Below are 20,116 nucleotides of genomic sequence, written 5' to 3' on the forward strand. Positions count from 1 at the left end.
CTTGGAGATTGGTTCAAGCCCCGGGATCGCTAATGGGGCGCGTCTTGAAGGCAAAATACTATCCCCAATCTTCTTTTGTGGATGCTTTTTTGGGCTCGGCAAATAGCTTTTCTTGGAAAAGTATTTGGGGCTCAAAGTCGTTATTGAAGGAGGGCTTGTTATGGAGAGTTGCAGATGGCAAGAGTATTAAAATATGGGAGGATCCGTGGGTTTGTATTGAGGGGAATCGTTTCTTGAATGGGCCTCCGGTTGAGGGGTTGGAAAAAGTTTGCGAGCTTATTGACTCTGAACGTGCTTGCTGGCGTTCGGGCCGAATTATGGCTGCATTTTCGGAGGTGGATGCGCGGGCCATTCTATCCATTCCTCTTAGTGAGAGGCTGCCATGTGACTCTTTAACATGGGCTTTCTCAAAAAACGGCATTTACTCGGTAAAAACCGCATACATGGTTGGGAAGTCGTGTAATTTTGATGAGTTCCAGCAAGCTTGGGTTCGTATATGGAGTCTAAATGTGTCCCCAAAAGTCCGTCATTTTCTATGGAGAGTGTGCTCGGGTACCCTGCCCGTGCGAGCCCTCCTAAAGTACCGTCACTTGCTCGAGGATGATATTTGCCCCTTGTGTAAGAAGAGCTCGGAAACTGTGTGCCACATGCTCTTTGAATGCGAGTTGGCAAAGGAAGCTTTGGAGTTGGGAGGTTTTCTGGAGATGATTCCAAGGGAGGGGGTTAGCTCTGTGAGGCAACTAATGGAGGGGTGGTGTGACGTGAATGCTGAGAAGGTGGAAGGCTGGGCAGTGCTCGCTTGGTCTCTTTGATATCGTCGAAACCAATGTCTGTTTGAGAACAAATTTATCCCTAACCAAGTTCTGGTGGAGAGGGCGACGAAGCTGCGAACTTATGGTTTTCTTTTCTTCCTGCAACTTAGTTAAATTTCATTCAAACCTCCTGAGATACATTCAGATAGACTGCTTTGATATCCATGGGAAACAAAAGCAGACTAACAGGACAATAACATTTTTTGACTTCTGCAAAGCATATAAGGCATACTTTTATGTACTGAACACATACATTTGGTATATCAAGGACCCAGAGATAATTAGTCTTATTGTCTTTTTCTGCGAGACAATAACCTTAGGGCGGCCTTTTCAGTGCTAGGTACCTAGTAAATTAGTGCATAAAGCCATACTGTGATATACTTGTGTGCCCTGATCCAAGGATCATCATTGTCTGTCTTGAAGGACTGGAGTACATCTTGAAGGTATGTGAAGCAGAGAAGAATTTGCGCAGTACAAGAGATGTTAATTACTATGCCCAATTGATAGATGAAGCTAAGAGATTGGAAAAGATAGAAAATTTACAAAATTATGATAATAACGAGATTTATGAGAAGACTGTGAAAATTCTTGAAACATATTATTGACTTGTACTTGTATGTTAAGATTCTCTGGTAATATGGGGTCTAAATAATACAGCTCATTAATACAAGCAAACACATCCTTAGAAAACGGACAAACAAACAGCAGATGACTAACATCTTCTGAATGATGGTCACAAAAAAAAAAACACATTCTTGGGGAAGGAAAACATGACATTTTTCTAATCGAGCTTTATTTGGAAGCCCATCTTGACAAATTTTTCAAATAAAATTCCTAGCCTAGGAGGAATCTTTAAACCCAGAATCCAATTAAATGGCTTAGAGGGAGGAGGATTAATAGCCAGTCCTTGAACTAACAATCCCCCTAATTCGGCAGAGTAGCAACCATCTGAAGTCAAACCCCAAATTAATTTATTTGAACCAACATTCTACGGAAGAACTAAACGGTAAATAGCTTGGCAAATTTTCTCAGGCACAATAGAAGATAAGATCTTCCTATGCCATTCATGGTACTCATTAATAACATCACTAACCAATATATTCTCATAACCCCTACAAGGGACGCAAACGGACGAAATAGGATACTGAAACACCCAATTATCTTCCCAAAAAGAAACTTGACTACCCGAATTAACAATCCATCATAGACCTTTCTTAAAAGTATCTCTCACATAAATAAGTTTTTTCCACTGCCAAGAACAATTTGCAGAAGGAGAATAATCTAGAATAGAAGAACCTTTTAGATATATTTTGGAAATCGTTTGAACCCATAAATTAGACACGTTATCAATAATCTTCCAAATCGACTTCATTTGCAAAGCGACATTATAAACATTAGCTTTTCTCACTAGTGGAAAAAAAACGCAAGGTCTGCGGTCAAAACCGCCCTAAGGGCTACGTTTTTGGCCAGCAGCCCTTCGGCAAAAATGAAGGGTTACGATTCGGCTCAAAACTGCATCCCTTCCATATTGAAAGGCCTGTGGTCAAGGCCCAAAACCGCTGCCGTTTGTTTTCGTAATTTTTTTAAAAAAAAAAAGATCTGCCAGCCCTTGCCAGCAGCCCAACATCCTACCCCATTTGCAAAGCGGCATTATAAACATTAGCTTTCCTCACTAGTGGAAAAAAAACGCACATGCTGCGGTCAAAACAACCCTAAAGGCTGCGTTTTTGGCCAGCGGCCCTTCAGCAAAAATGAAGGGTTGCGATTCGGCTCAAAACTGCATCCCTTCCATATTAAAAGGCCTGCGGTCAAGGCCCAAAACCGCAACCCTTTGTTTTCGTAATTTTTTTTAAAAAAAAAAGATCTGCCAGCAGCCCAACACCCCCACCCCATTTGCAAAGCGACATTATAAACATTAGCTTTCCTCACTAGTGGGAAAAAAACGCAAGGGCTGCGGTCAAAACAGCCCTAAGGGCTGCGTTTTTGGCCAGCGGCCCTTCAGCAAAAATGAAGGGTTATGATTCCGCTCAAAACTGCATCTCTTCCATATTGAAAGCCCTGCGGTCAAGGCCCAAAATCGCAGCCCTTTGTTTTCGTAATTTTTTTAAAAAAAAAAAAGATCTCCCAGCCCTTGCCAGCAGCCCAACACCCCCACCCCATTTGGAAAGCGACATTATAAACATTAATTTTCCTCACTAGTGGAAAAAATTCCAAGGGTTGCGGTCAAAACAGCCCTAAGGGCTGCGTTTTTGGCCAGCAGCCCTTGCTGTAGCTGCCCTTCGGCAAAAATGAAGGGTTGCAATTCGGCTCAAAACTGCATCCCTTCCATATTGAAAGGCCTGCAGTCAAGGCCCAAAACCGCATCCCTTTGTTTTCGTAATTTTTTTTTTTAAAAAAAAAGATCTGTCAGCCTAGCACCCCCACCCCCCCAGCAGCCCAGCACCCCCACCCTTCTGCCAACCACCCCCAGCACAGCCCAACACTCCCCTACTAACCCTCCTACTGCCAGCCTAGCACCCTCCCTGCTATCCCCCCTAGCCCAACCCAACACCCCAGTCCTACACTCACTGTGGCAACCCCCAGCCCAACACCTTCCTTCCACAAAAAAAAAAATTGCAATGCAATATATATATCACAAGTTTTTCAATGTGATTAACTTTAAATATATTTAATAATGTATAAATTGTACATAGAATTGATAAAATAGCAACATATTAATTAGCTAAAAGCTATATAACAAAGGAAAATACTAACTAGATTAGCTAATTATATCGCAAAATCCTCCCAAAATGTATCATAAGTAATTGTCACAAAGGTAGGTCGCCAACTTATCCCGAACTTCATGTAGTTCCTCCATGGTGAAGTCCTCAAAAACTTGGTGTGTTATTCATATAAATTTTGCAAAACAACCAAGGAATAAAACACATAATATAAGAATTCAATCATTTATCGTAGTTAATAGTTCTAAAAATTACATATACCTTCCCGAAATTCAACTAACAATAAATGTTAGCTGATAAGAGGTTTTTAGTGTGTCGTTAAGGCACCAAAAACCGCTTTCCAAACAATATTTATAATCCTAACAAGCAATTACTATGAAAATAGTAAAGGCAAGTCAAGGGTTGATCCACAGGAAAAATGGGATTAATTAAAGTCTATCAAGTCTAAATTACCTAATTGAAGGGTATTTGGGGGTTTGAAAAGGTTTGGTAACAACTATGACTAGCTAATAACAAGAACAAGCAAATAACAAGAGTTAAACTATCAAATATAAAGACACTAGAGTTAAGGTTACTAGTATGAATAAGATCGGATGATGATTGTTAATGCGATTGTGAAGCAACGAAGACGATTATGCAAGGTTTAGTTTTCCTCTAAAGTACTCAAGTCCTCTCTCGAATGGTCCTCAAGAGTAATCACTTAATCAATCAACTAAATCCTCTTTCGAATTTCTACCCAATATCTTGGCCTAGAAATTAAGTTGATTCTTGGAAATAATAAAAGAGTTCAAAATTCGATTTAAGGATATTTGAGTTCAAAATACCAAAGTATAAACGTGATCAATATCTATCCTAAGGTCTCAAAACACCAAGATCAATGCATAACTTTCTTTAGAAAGTCACAATCTCATCAACAAAGCATTTAAAACTCTAATTCATACTTTCACCCTAACCCTAGATATGAAACTACTCACTAATCATGGATTCTAAGCAATTAAACATAAAATCTATGACTGATCTAAGGCTAAACATGATTAAGAAATGATTAAATTAATAGAAATTACAATTATGAAACTAAGAGAATGAAGATCTAAAATAATCTAAAAACAAGAACAAACACTAAGAGAATGAAATAAAAACTGAAACTTCGAATTAAAATTCAATGAAAAGTACATTTGATGTTAATGGAATCACAAACTACGATTGCTAATCACAATTCTCAATCAAAACTCAAGTGTTTTCTCTCTAATACAAACCCCTAAAATATTATGTTGAAACGAGAATAAAACGTAAGTTTTTCTAAAAACCAAAATCATCGTTTAATGAAGCCACGAGCTTCATTTTCCGAAAACTACGGGTGCGGGCGCACCATGATGAGGTGCGGGCGCACCAAGCAGAGGTGTGGGCGCACCAATATCAGGTGCGGGCGCACCTAACTCGTCTGCCTCAAACTTGGACTGTTCAACTTAATTAAACGAGCATAACTTCTTCGTTTTATATCTAAATCAAGCTTATGACTAGTCGATGGAAAGATATCAAAACGAGATTTCACCTCCAATTGGAATTACCTTCATCCGATTTGTGGTTTGAAAGTTATGTCCATTTGAAGTTCTCTGTTCAAGATTCTATTGTGCAATGTGCTCCTTTGTGCGAGCAGACATGGGGAACGGTGCAAGCACACCATTTCTCAATGTGTCCTTTGTTTTCATTGCTACCTTTTCCAACTTTACAAATCGTAGCCATCTTAGTAGTTTCACCTATATCAAGAACACGGCAAAACAAGGTGAAAGCAAATGTACTAGAAATTCGGTCAAAAATGATTAAAAATCTAGCAAAATGTCACTATGATCCACTAAGATCAAGTGAATGAAATAGAAGGGGAAAGGGAGAAGAAAGAGGGAAGAAATGGGAGAAATATGATCAAAATGAGCTAAAAGGAGTCCGTAAAGTACGTTTGAAACGCACTTATCATTAGCCTAAGAATCTACACACTAGTTATATTATACCTTATATTGCATCGTCATATATATCTAAAAAGAATTTGGAGTTAAATGACTCAAAATCTAATAATTGAACGCGAAAAGGCGAAAATAGGCTTATAATGACTTTTTCGTTCCTGAAATTCAACCAACAACAAATGCAAGCCTAAAAATCTACACACTAGTTATATTATACCTTTTATTGCATTGTCATATTCAAAAAGAATTTGGAGTTAAATGACTCAAAATCTAATAATTGGACGCGGAAAGGCGAAAATAGGCCTAAAATGACTTTTTCGTTCCTGAAATTCAACCAGCAACAAATGTAAGCCTAAAAACATACACACTAGTTATTTTATACCTTATATTGTCATATTCAAAAATAACTTGGAGGTAAATGACTCAAAATCTAATAATTGAACGTGAAAACGCAAAAATAGGCCTAAAATGACCTTTTCGTTCCCGATATTCAATCAACAACAAATGCAAGCCTAAAAATCTACACACTAGTTAGACTATACCTTATATTGTCATATTCAAAAATAATTTGGAGTTAAATCACTCAAAATCTAATAATTGGACGCGAAAATGCGAAAATACGCCTAAAATGACCTTTTCGTTCCCGAAATTCAACCAACAACAAATGCAAGGCTAAAAATCTACACACTACTTATATTATACCTTATAGTATCATATTCAAAAATAATTTGGAGTTAAATAACTCAAAGTCTAATAATTGGACGCGAAAAGACGAAAATAGACCTAAAATAACCTTTTTGTTCCTGAAATTCAACCAACAACAAATGCAAGGCTAAAAATCTACCCACTAGTTATATTACCTCATATTTATATGAAATGCATCAAAGTACCATGTTTTAGGGTAGAATGTGGTCATTTTTTGCGAATATGTGCTACTTTGGTTTCTAAACCAATTAATCTATTACCCATCGATCTAATCTAAACTAACATATACTAATAAGTTACATACCTTTTGAAGATCATCGATGTTAGTACAATGGAAGATGATATCGAACATGTACCTTAGCACATAATAGCCACATGCAACTCCATTATCTTGTTGTGGAAAGTAAAATTCACCAAAATATGCATCTAAAGACATTCATGCATGTTAGATGTGTATAAGTATGTGGCGAAAAATATTTCTATATAAGAACAAGAAAATTAGTCATGTTACCTCGAGTGAAACTCAATCGATTCACGACTAACATACATACAAGTACGATCCATCTCATTCAAAAAGACTTCTAATAATTAAACACAACCAATAATTATAATGTATCAATCATTATTTAATTACACACACATGCAAGAAAGTCACATATTCAAATCACACATAGACACATGCAAGCTAAGATAGTGACATGTTCACATTATGCATGCAGCCGAAGGCCCTTATCACTCCAACCTAACCCATCCTTGGACGTCTAATCTCACTAGTGAATATGAGAACTTTTCAATTTTAAGGAAAATCTGGCAGCATTTCCCTACAGTTCTCCAAGTACACAATGTAGATAATTGCTTATCTACATATGACCTATTAACAATATAGAGAAATAATAAGCCAAGACTTTCCTCAGAATTGAAAAGAAGACACACATTCACCACCTAATCAAACGTCCAATAACAGTCCCAAACCGGGGACTATTCAAGACTTACTCCTAATGAGTAAGTATTGAATGATATCTAGGCATATGATGATGATTCAAACAACGAACTTACAGATTTCATAGCTAAATTACATTGCTTTCATACAATCTCATATCAAGAAATATACACACATTATCACATTTGACTCAAATTGGAACACATCATTTTTTCCTCATCAACATCCAACAAATTAAAAACAAGAAAATTAGGCTAATTACCTCTCAAAACCAAAGAGGAGCAATTAATTATGAGAAAAGATATAGTTTATTTGCCTTCTTATCTTATTTTTTCTACAATTAACAAATCACACACGGCACATTAAATACATAATTCAATTAAGAAAAGCATCAATCAATAGAATTACAAATGATAAATGCATGATCATACAACCCCACCCCTCCCCCACCCCTTGCCCACCCACACACATCCTCCTCCACCCCCTGCCTAGCCACACATACCCCTCCCCTCTTCCCAATCACACACACCCCCTACCCACCCTCCCCAGCCCTCCCTCAACCCCTGCCCATCCCTTGTCCACCCACACACACCCTCCCCTTCCAAAGACACCCCCTCCCCATCCCTCCCTGGCCCTCTGCATGGCCACACATACCCCTTCCCCAGCCTCCCCAACCCTCCCCACCCCCTTTCCAACCCTCCCCCACCCCTATCCACCCTCCCCCAACCCCCTTCCTCTCACCCCCTACAATCACTGTTTCAGCATATTTTACAGTAAAAAATAAAAGTTGATTTCAAAATGCAATGAAATTAAACAAATTAATTCGAAGAAGTGAACAAATTATGCTTTGGAAAGTTACAAGAAATGAAAAAGAGGAGGGAGAGTGAGAGAGGGGAATTACCGGAAGAGGAGCAAGGGAAATTCGTGTTGTGAGTGAATGTCGTGGTTGTGGTGGTGCGTGAATGTGGTGGTCGTGGTGGCGCTACGTCGTGGTGGCGCTGCATTGTGGTGGCTTCCCTGAACTCAGTAAAATCAACCCAATACTAAGAAAAGAGAAGAGAAGAGATGAAAAAAGAAGTGTCGTGATTGAATGTCGTGGTGGTGGTGAGTGAATGTCGTGGTGATGGTGCGTGCGATTTTCCGGCGTTAGGGCTCCAGTGATGGTGAGTACGATGCTCCGGCGTTAGTTAGGTAGGGGTTTTGGGATTTGTTCGAAGGAGCAAGGGAAATTCGTGCTGTGAGTGAGAGGGAATGAAATTGTGCGCGCAATTGGAATTTTAGTAAAGTGAAGGGTTGTGGTTAGCCCTTCACTGCATCCCTTTTCAAACCAAGGGTTGTGATTTTTGGGCTAACTGTAGCCCTTCGTAATACGATGGGATGCGGTTAGCTTGAAGGGTTGGGTTTTTCAAAAAACGCAGACCTTCCAATTTTTTCCACTAGTGCCTGAAACCCAAGCCTCCAAACTTTTTTGGCACACAATTTTTTCCCACCCTATAAGATTTTCATAACTCGAATCTGGAGATTTATTCTAAAAGAAGTTTCTATATGTTTATCCAACTCCGGGTGAATAGAAGCTGCGAACAGAAAACTTTGCATTTGAAAATTAGCCTTACTAGATAAATTAGCTTGAATAAGCACTAAACGACCCACTTAAGAAAACGAATTAGCTTTCCACGTAGTTAACTGAGCCTGAATAGATTGAATAGTCTTACCAAATGTATTTTTTGTCACACGACCGTCTATAATTGGACATCCCAAATATCGCCTAAAGAAAACGAATTTTGCATTTGGAGAATAGATTGAAACCCTTCATCACTTTGGGAATAGAAACATTATTTGTACTTTGAAAAGTTGACTTATGAAAATTAACTAACTGGCCCGACATAGCATAATACTTATCCAAAACATTCTTAATTATATGACAACTACGATCCGAAGCCTTAGCATATAACATAGTATCATCAGCCAACGTCAAAAAAGGGATCTTAATCCCATAACGACCAATTTTCACACCCGATAATTTTTCTCCGTCCATAGAGTGAGCATAAATTTTCCTAGCAAGAATTTATGTGCATATAATAAAAATATATGAAGATAAAGTATCCCCTTGCCTAATACCACGAGTGGGGAAAAAACGATCCTCGGGTATTCCATTAACAAGAACAGAGAAAGAGACAGACGTAATACACAATATAAATGAATCCATTTCTCTGTAAAATCCTGTACTAGAGAATTGGCCAAGGCTCATTCACACTATCACCTTGATGCTGTAAAAGGTATGTGGCATGGACTTGTCCCATATAGAATTGAAATTTTTACGTGGTTTGCTATCCTTGGCAGGTTAAACACAAGATCGAAACTTGCCGCAATGGGAATTATTTCGAGAAAGGACTCGAATTGTATTCTATGCGGAGCAGCTCAAGAATGTCACAATCATTTATTTCTGCATTGCACCCTATCATGGGAGATATGGGTATGGTGGTGCGGTTTATGGAACCTTAATTGGCTTCCTCCTTTAAACTTGAGGCACGCCTTTGACCAATGGCACTATCCAAGCAAAGGTATTTTTTTTTCAAAAAGGTGTGGGCAGCCAGTTTTTTCATCATATTGTGGACAATTTGGAAGGAGCGAAATGGGAGAATATTTGAGAACCAATCATCCACGCTGAGCCAACTAAAAGATCTTATTCTCTTAAGGTTGTCATGGTGGATTAAAGGGTGGGGGGACCCTTTCCCATACAGTTCAGAGGAAATCCTTCGGAACCCCCACTGCCTTCTATGGTCCACTACGGCAGCTCGAACTGCGCCTCTCTCATCTAAGCCCTGTGTGATCGGATGGTCCCCCCCACCAAATGATATACTAAAGTGGAATGTTGACGCGTCCATGGATCCACTACGAGCAAAAGCGGCCATTGGAGGTATATTACGGGATAGCTCCGGGTCATTTATATGCCTTTTCTCGACACCCATACCCTTCATGGAGATTAATTGGGCCGAAGTACTAGCAATCCATCGAGCCATAAAAATACACCTGAGCAGCAGCCGCACTTCAAGCTCGAAATTTTGTATCGAATCCGACTTGGCTAATGCCGTCAAATGGTGCAACGCAACCTCTGGAGGGCCTTGGAATCTAAACTTCATCCTAAACTTCATTAGGGATCTCACCTTGAGGGGAGTTATTGAGATCTCATTCAAGGGAAGGAGCTCAAACTTTGTAGCGGATTCCATGGCCAAGCAAGGGCTAACTAAGAGGGACGAGTTTTTGGCTTGGGTCTAGCAGACAACCCAGTTCTTATTCCTTTCATGCAGCATAATGTACCCCCTAGATGTAATTTCCTTTGAGTTTGATCTTAGTTTATGGATGCCAGAGCCCGGTTTGTTAGGATCCAACAATGGATTGATTGTGACTCTTGTACATTGAAACTAGGATGTAATTTCTATGGGAAGGGACTCCTCTCTATGGGGTGTGCTTGTGCACTATGAAAATGCCGCCCACCTAGTGGGGGGATACTTCATTTTGAGTAGAGTCCTTTCTCATTGTGTTATGTTTCAATGAAATAAAATCCGCAACTTATCAAAAAAAAAAAAAATGAATCCATTTCTCGTTGAACCCTAATTTTTCCAACATCATGAAAATAAAATTCCATTCCATATCTATTTTGATAGCTAACCATCCCTCTCTAGCTGATTTACTCTTAAAACAGTGAAATACCTCATGAGCTATCAAAATATTATCTTGAATTAACCTTTCAGGAACAAAAGCTCCCTGAAGAGGGTGAATAATTTTTCCTAATACCAGTTTAAGGCAATTAGCTAATACCTTAGCAATTATTTTATAAATAGTTGAACAAAGACTAATAGGTCTAAAATGATTAGATGTAGAAGAATTATCAATTTCAGGAATTAGAGTAATAAACGTATGATTAATTTTCGCTAGCATAAAACAATAACGGAAAAAAGCTTGAACAGCTTAAATAACTGAATTACCCACCAATGTCTAGTATTTTTGAAAGAAAAATGGAGGAAACCCATCTGGACCTGGGGATTTATCAGGGGCTAGATCAAAAAGAGCTATTTTTAATTTCCTCAGCAGACGCATCTTGAGTTGATAGATGATTATCATCCTCCGAAATAATAGGTGAAATAAACGAAAAATCATGTTGACTATCAAAGTTGCAACTACTATTGCTACAAAATCTAGCTTGAAACTCCTTCGATATATGAAACAATATTCTTTTTGGGCTAGTAACAATCTCATTATTATGGGTAGTAAACGAATCAAGATTAATTCGATTTTTCTTTATGGATGCACAAGTGTGAAAATATTTAGAATTAGCATCACCTTTGGCAAAAGATGTAGTCTTAGCTCTTTGATCAATAAGCATCTGAGCTTGAAGAGTCTCGAGTTTATTATCAACTAAAACAAGTTGTCGAAAAATATTACCAAACACGATTCCGTCCCATTCTTTAGCTTTTATCTTAAGAAGTTTATCATTATGAACTAATCTATACATATAAGAACCATTAAACTTTGAGCACCAAGTTTTCTTAACTAACACATCAAAATCCTTTCTTAAACACCATATTCTCTCAAACTTAAAAGGAGGAGTTTTAGAGTTAGAACAAAGAAGAGAAGATAAAGAAATAAAACAATGATCGAAGGAAGAGAAAATGTGGTGTCTAAGTTTTGCCAACGAAAATAAATTAAACTACTTGACACTAGCTAAACATTTATCTAATCGTTCAAGAACATTATCTTGACCACTTCTTGTTTATCTCCAAGTAAAACATTGACCTAAAAAAGGTAATTCATTATAATTTAATTGGTTCTAAATTCATTCATCCTATCTAATCTTGATAAAGATACGGGAATACCACCTTGCTTATCTGAATGAAATCTAAGCTCAATGAACTCCCCTATCAAAATATACGGAAGCTCTAAAGCTTGAGTATAAGAGATGGTCTCGTTCCAAAACAAATCTTTTTCACTAGAACTAGCATAAGCATACAGGAAGATTACCACAAAAGAAAGATTCAAAACGCTAAGTTTTATACTATAAACAACAAACCGAGAAACTTTATAAATTGCATCCAAGCAAAAAGGATTAGCAAAATTGTTTTTCCACATAACCCACAAAGCACCAGATCTGCCCATGGTAGGGATAAAATGAAATTGAGAAAATCCACACCTCCTTTAGCAGTACTCTATGTCATATTGTGTTTTTTTTTTTTTTTTTTTTTTTTTGAGGGGAAAGAGAAGTGCATTAATCAAAGGGACAAAGTGTCCATAAGTACATAAGGTGTTACAGTACTAGGGCAGTGATGCTCCCAACATTGCTCAACACCAAAAGGCACAACTCTAGCAAGGTTATGGGCGACAGTATTCCCATCCCTTTTAACATGAGAAAAAGAAACAGACGAAAATGCATTACATATAGAAAGAATGTCCCCACGTATTGCATCCAAATCTGAGAAGAAAATTGCTGCTTTCGATAACCTTTTCGTTACTACCAGAGAGTCGGATTCAAAAACATCACCATATCCATGAGCTTTGGCCAAACGGGTTGCCATATAAATGGCCTTGCATTCAGCTACCTCGGGAGGCCAGTAGGCACGCATACGTCTAGTTGCAGAAAAGCACACCTTACCTTCCGAGTCGCGGGCTATCACTCCAAGTCCCACCCATCCTTCCTCGGCCAAACTTGCATCCGTGTTCAATTTAATAGCGCCAACCGGGGGACATACCATCGGCTTGGGCTCGGAGCCGCGGGGGAGCGCACTCCTCCATAAATCCTCACAGCATAGCTATTAAAATCATCAACTTGTCTCATAACTCTCTGGCCCACAACAGTGGCAGGGTGACTGGTATGCTCAAAAATTCTCCTGTTTCTCCTGTGTTTTTTTTATTTGAAAGGCTCTATGGTTAACTTGAAAAAACAGTTAAATTTTAGAGAAACAAAAAGTTTTTACTTATCTTTCCAAAAAAAAAAAAAATTACTTAGAAAAATATAGATATATTCAACGTAAAATAGATTTTGAATAGTGTTAAAAGTTCCATTGTTCCTATGAAGATCACATGATGTTTATTCCCAACTACACGACTACAACAAGCAAGTTTGTATTGACATGCTAAAGTTGCTTCTTATATTTTGATGGACTCGTTCTTTATAGATTAGTATATGCACCTATGTTTTCCCTAAAAAATATAGAAAATGAAAAAAAAAAATGAATAGATTAGAGAAGAGGATGAACGAGACAAAGAAACAAAGATCAAAACTCTAACGGTAACCCTCAGTTACAATGTACAACGGCACACTCTTTCTCTCTCTAAAAGTATATAAAAGAAATTAAAGAAAAGAAGTTCAAAATCTCTTAACGGCAGCATTTCAAAAACAAAAACAAAACCCTCTAACGGTAACCCTCAATTGCAATTTACAACTCTTTTTCTCTCTCCTAATTCATCCATTTCAGCTGAAAATTAACAAATTATCAAACAATTCAGGATTCCCATCATCAAATTATCTTTCGGCTGCCCTCAATTTGAGGAATCAGATAGTAAGAGTAAGAGAAACAAATTGCGGAAAAATCAAGATTAAAATCTTTGATCTTCAACCTATTTGAGCAAAAATTCAATTTATATTGGTGGATCCAAGTTATGTGCTGCTACATTTGATGAAAAACTGTTGATTTTGAAGGAATAAATACACCTGCCATTTTTCAATTTACAATTAAAATACAAAATCATATCAGCACAATGACAGTAAAATGTCCTTCAACCCCAAATTCAAAGATTGATAAATCATCAGCAGCATCTACCCCAGTATCGACACCGGCATCACGAGTAAATCGAACGCCTGCATCGACACCCGGTGGGCCGAAAGCCGCCAAGGAAGATAAAATTGTTGTGACTGTAAGGTTAAGGCCTTTAAGTACAAGGGAGCAGGCAGCAAAAGATCAAGTAGCATGGGAATGTATTGATGAACAGACAATTGTTCATAAAACTCCGGTTAATGATCGTTCAATGCAACCGTCTTCATTTACATTCGGTAATGTACACAAGTTCTTCAATCTGTCTTTATCAATTGTTCTTCAGACCATAATTTTAGTGATTTATTTTGCCCACAGACAAAGTATTCGGTCCGGCGTCTGTGACTGAGACTGTGTATGAAGAAGGGGTGAAAAATGTGGCATTATCTTCTTTGATGGGTATAAATGGTAATGCTTCAAATCTGTTTTATAACTGTAAAACTACTTACTTTTTCATACCTGATATAAACTGGGCAACATTCTTTAATGAGAAATTTATGAGTTGTTTATGTGTTTTGGTTGTTTGAACTTTGATTTTGTATGCAGCAACAATTTTTGCTTATGGACAGACAAGTAGTGGTAAGACATTTACAATGAGAGGAATTACAGAGAAAGCTGTAACAGATATTTATAACCACATAATGAATGTAAGAATGCTCATCTCATTTATAGCAATATATAAAATATATTTGGATTATATAAATGTTCAATCTTAAGTTTATATTGCTAAATTACAGACCCCAGAAAGAGAGTTTACTATCAGGATTTCTGGATTAGAAATCTACAATGAGAATGTCAGAGATCTTTTGAATTCTGAGTCCGGTCGCAATCTTAAGCTATTGGATGATCCAGAAGTATGTACAGTTAAACCCAACTTTAGTTTCTGTTACTTTTTGGTTCATCAGAAGAGAATCATAAGAATACTTTTATGGTGTATGCAGAAAGGTACTGTTGTTGAGAAGCTGGTGGAAGAAACTGCTACTAATGACCTGCATCTTAGACGCTTGATTAGCGTATGCGAGGGTAAGGGACTGTTTAAAAGGCAGTGAGCATTAATTCCTTTAGATTTTCTTACCTAAAAGAGTAACTTATTGTTTGTTTCTCAGCTCAAAGACAAGTGGGTGAAACTGCTCTCAATGATAATAGTTCGCGATCTCACCAAATTATTCGACTGGTTAGTATAATGAAACCTTAATGGCTCGTCTGGTAGATGGTAATAGATTTATACGTGGTTGTGTATATAAGGAATCATGTCATAAATTTGTTACAATACCTTACCAAATTAAATGTGGTGTTGTGTGGGAATGAGAATCTGTGAAGAAAAACCTATGTTTGGAAATGTGATCCCAAACTTGTGATTTTCTTTGCATATTACACAATAGAGAATACTCCTATTTCATTATCATGGCCTATCAAATGAGCAGTAATGGCCCATGATAAAGGTCATATCATTAAGATTTAGTCATAGAGAGGATTTCCTTGATTAATGAATGTATGGTTGGCCATGCAGACAATACAAAGTACACTGCGTGAAAGCTCAGGCTGCATTAGGTCCTATGTTGCAAGCCTGGTAAATACTCTAATATAGATTTCTATTACCTTCTTTTGCTTTTTACTAAACTATGATTAACTGTTTAAGCTATAGGATCATGACTTTGTTTCTGGTCTTGCAGAATTTTGTAGACCTTGCTGGAAGTGAGAGGGCTGCACAAACACATGCAGATGGTGTCAGACTTAGGGAAGGCTGTCATATTAATCTCAGTCTTATGACTCTGACAACAGTAATTAGGAAGCTCAGGTAATTTTGGAATTGATTTAAGTCGCGTTGGGTGTGAATATCATTGGCATGCACTTTCTATTGCATCTATCTTCTTGGAACTCGGCAGTCACCTATGTCAATTTATAAACCTCAATTACTACCAGGAACCTGAATATGTAAAGAACAAGGGCCAATTAAAAGTATTATGTGCCTGACTTTGTTTTATGGTAGAACTTAGGAGTATAGCTAATCACTGCAACAACAATGTGCTCATTTTTACTAATATCTGGCTCTTTTATTTGCAGATGAGCACATTACTTAATACTAAGTCAATTATTTTTCGATTCTTGATGTGGGCAATTGTATTGTCATTCGTTGCTATTGCTAGTTTAATGAGAATATTATTCTTTACAGTGCTGGTGGCAAGCGAACTGGTCATATACCTTACAGAGACTCAAAACTTACGCGGATACTACAACACTCTCTTGGAGGGAATGCCCGTACTGCTATCATATGTACATTGAGTCCAGCAATGAGTCATGTTGAGCAGACACGGAATACACTATTTTTTGCAACTCGGGCTAAGGAAGTGACTAACAACGCTCAAGTGAACATGGTAAGAATCTGAAAATTGACTCTTAGGAGCTTAAATTTGACTGTCTAACTTGGTTTGGCTAAATATAATGAATTTCTCCTATTTGATATCTAGGTCGTCTCTGATAAGCAACTAGTGAAACAGTTGCAAAAGGAAGTAGCCAGATTAGAAGCAGAGTTGCGTACACCTGATGCTTCAGATAAGGACCTGAAAATTCACCAGGTAAACTTTTTTTCTGCCACATTAGGGATTCTCAGGACATCAATTTGAGGTTTTGATATTTTGACATAATTTTGGCTCTCTTTCTTTCTAGATGGAAAAGGAGATGGAAGAGTTGAGACGTCAAAGAGATCTTGCACTATCTGAAGTAGAAAAGCTGCGTCAAAAAGTTCAGGAGGAGAAGGGAAGTGAGGTTATTGGTCCGTTGGGATCCCCTCGACCAGTTAAAAAGTGTCTTTCCTTCTCCGGCACATTGACATCAAACTTGAACGTAAAGCAACAGGGAAGTCAGGCACAGTATAAGACTGTTAGGCAATCAATGAGAAAGTCGTCTACTGCTCCATTCACCCTCATGCATGAAATTAGGAAGCTTGAGCACCTGCAGGAGCAACTTGGAGAAGAAGCCAATCGAGCTCTAGAAGTGCTGCAAAAAGAGGTTGCTTGCCATAGACTAGGTAATCAAGATGCAGCTGAGACAATTGCTAGGCTGCAAGCAGAGATAAGAGAAATGCGTTCTGTTAGAAAAGAACTCAAGGAAGATGATGAAGTCGGGGCAGTCGTTGCCACGAATAAGAGTGTTAGTGCTAATCTGAAGGATGAGATTACAAGACTTCATAGTCAAGGAAGTACAATTGCTAATCTTGAAGAGCAACTTGAAAATGTACAAAGGTCGATAGACAAATTAGTAATGTCTCTTCCAAATAATGATGAGCCAAATGGTGAAGCAATTCAGAACTCGAAATCCCAATCAAAAAAGAAGAAATTACTTCCTTTAAGTTCAAGCAGTAGTGCTAACAGACAAAATCTATTAAGATCGCCATGCTCTCCTTTATCTACTACTGACCAAGTTGTGGAGACTGAAATTGAAAATAGGAGTCCAGTAAGTGAGAATATTGTTGCTACTGAACCTACGCACTACGTAGAGAAAGGAACACCTACAAAAACTGAAGGAGCTGGAGGAGATGTTTCATCTAAGGAAGGTTCAGGACCTTCAGGTTACAGAAGATCAAGTTCAGTTAACATGAAGAAAATGAAACAAATGTTTCAGAATGCAGCAGAAGAGAACGTACGAAACATAAGAACATATGTTACAGAACTGAAAGAACGTGTTGCCAAACTCCAATATCAGAAGCAGTTGCTTGTCTGCCAGGTAAAACATTCTCCTCTCTTATATTGGTACCTTCTCTTAAAGTCTAAGCAAACCTTTTATAACGATGTGTGTGACCTTTAACTAACCAGGTGCTCGAGTTGGAAGCAAATGAAGCAGCTGGTTACAATGTTGAGAACGATGAAGAAGATTTTGAAGAAAACGAACCCCAAGTTTCATGGCATATAACTTTCAAGGAGCAAAGACAGCAGATTATTGAATTATGGGATGTTTGTTATGTATCCATCATTCACAGGACTCAATTTTACCTGCTATTTAAAGGAGACACCGCAGACCAGATCTACATGGAAGTTGAGCTCAGGCGTTTGACTTGGCTGCAGCAGCACTTGGCAGAAACTGGAAATGCAAGTCCTGCTCCTCCTAGTGGAGATGAACCCACAGTTTCTATTTCATCCAGGTTCTTTCTTAATCAATCTCTGCTGCCAATCATGAACTTTCGTCACATTATTATTGAATACCTAATGTCATTGGATTAATTTTTTATCTTTAAAATGTAGTATTCGAGCATTGAGGCGAGAAAGGGAGTTCCTCGCAAAGAGGGTGACCACACGCCTAAGCCCCGAGGAAAAAGAAGCATTGTACATGAAATGGGGCATCCCACTTGAAGGAAAACAAAGAAGGCTGCATTTTGTGAGTAAGTTGTGGACTGATCCTCATGACCCTCTCCATGTGCATGAGAGCGCGGAGATTGTGGCTAAGCTTGTAGGGTTTTGCGAGGGTGGTAAGGCCTCAAGGGAGATGTTTGAGCTAAACTTTGCACATCCAACTGATAAAAGACCATGGATTGCAGGCTGGAATCACATCTCCAACCTGCTTCACATTTAAGAGGCTGTTTTTTATTTGTAAGTACGACAAATCATATGTTCTGTAAATGTACTCGAAAACAAAAAGTACTGGAGGTCTCTCCATGACTTAATTAATTCATTCTTTCTGTTCTGGCTGTTGATCAGATGACTGTCACTGCAATATAACCGTTAAGTTTTGGAGTTGTCACTGTGCAAAATAACAAAGAATCTGATTGTACTTCAGTCTTGACCAAATTCATTTCTGTCAAACATTGTCTACATCTGACTTTTGAATTCATACTTGGAACACTTTCATTCACCTGCATTATACATACATTTCTAGTCGTGGCATAACATAAGATTGTTAGCAGTAGTACCTTAAAGACGATGATGGGTGAACAAGGGGAGAGCGGTCACAGGACACCTGAAACTCAGAGGAAGAAAGACAAGTTGTCAGGGTACACTGGTAGCTGAATTATTACGGAGCTCTTGTGCAACGAAAATAAGTATGGGCCCTTTTATTAATAATTTAATTTTCAGTTTTTGGTGGATTACTTTGAGAAAAAGTGCCGAAAATTAAATTAATTAGATGGAGTCTATCGAGAACAAATACACAATTATAAAATTAGGAGAAGAATAAAAGTTCAACGGAAGAAAAGCATAAGTAAACTGTTTGAACTTTGAAAACAATTGTTATTTTGCTAGAAACACTACAAGGAAGAGAGTGGGTGAATCGGTGAATTGTAGTTATGGAAACAATGAGTATTTTTGGCAAAATTTAAAGAACAACAAAATAAACAATGCGAACACAATCGATTTTACGAGGAAAACTTCTTAGTCCCAATAGTAAGTGAATAACCTCGACCACAAGATTACATAATAACACAAGTGTGGAAAATATGGAGAGAGAAAGTAGGAGAGAGAAGCTCCTCAAAGAAACACCCCTGCCATCACTGCCCTCACGACAGGATGAACCAATCCACCATGCCAGGTCATGCCAAGAGTCCATCCGTGGTAGATCCACCCCCACCTCCGCTAAAATCTGACCCGCCACCGCCTCCACTTTATAAGCTAGCCTTGGAAAACCTGCCCCCTCCATCTCGTCCACCCACCTCCACCCCCCTTTCTCAGAAGTTGTCCTGTTGGAAAAACCGCAGCTATCCTGTGCCACCTCATGTCCTGGAATTAAAGAGAAATGGGAGGTTCTTATACCTATATAGGAACAAGAATATGAGGAGTTGTCCATTCCTTGGGAAGCAGCCATCATTGGTGAAGTCCTAGGTAAAACCTTTGCCTAAGATTTTCTACGCAAAGAATTAGGGAAGGTGTGGAATTAGAAAGGACACATGGAATTAATGAGCTTGGAGAAGGGGTTCTTCATCATTAAATGTCTGTCATTAATGGAAAGATCCAAGATTTTAACGGGAAGTCATGGTTCGTACTTGGTGCAATGTTGTGACTACAACCATGGACGCTCGGTTTTAAGGCCTCTGAAGTACAAGTCAACCATTACCTAGTGTGGATTCAGATGCCGGAGCTTCCGATCGAGATGTTTGAGAAGAAAACTCTGGAAAAAGTTGGCAACGCAATGAGAAAAACCCTAAAAGTACACGCACACCCTCTAAACGGCGAAACAAGGAGGTTTGCTT

General features: G+C 38.3%; 1 protein-coding gene across 1 annotated transcript; it reads left to right on the forward strand.

The window, feature by feature from the left end:
* The first annotated feature begins 13,377 nt into the window (after positions 1–13,377).
* On the forward strand, positions 13,378–18,671 carry LOC104906754 (kinesin-like protein NACK1). Its single transcript, XM_010695555.4, has 13 exons — positions 13,378–14,180; positions 14,260–14,349; positions 14,488–14,588; positions 14,679–14,795; positions 14,883–14,964; positions 15,048–15,115; positions 15,452–15,511; positions 15,615–15,739; positions 16,115–16,316; positions 16,410–16,517; positions 16,609–17,664; positions 17,754–18,079; positions 18,180–18,671. Exons 1-13 carry the CDS (start codon positions 13,889–13,891, stop codon positions 18,505–18,507), a joined length of 2,955 nt encoding a protein of 984 aa, XP_010693857.2. The 5' UTR covers positions 13,378–13,888; the 3' UTR covers positions 18,508–18,671.
* Positions 18,672–20,116: the final 1,445 nt, after the last annotated feature.

Source organism: Beta vulgaris, chromosome 3, assembly GCF_026745355.1.
Source record: "Beta vulgaris subsp. vulgaris cultivar EL10 chromosome 3, EL10.2, whole genome shotgun sequence".
Taxonomy (NCBI): domain Eukaryota; kingdom Viridiplantae; phylum Streptophyta; class Magnoliopsida; order Caryophyllales; family Amaranthaceae; genus Beta; species Beta vulgaris.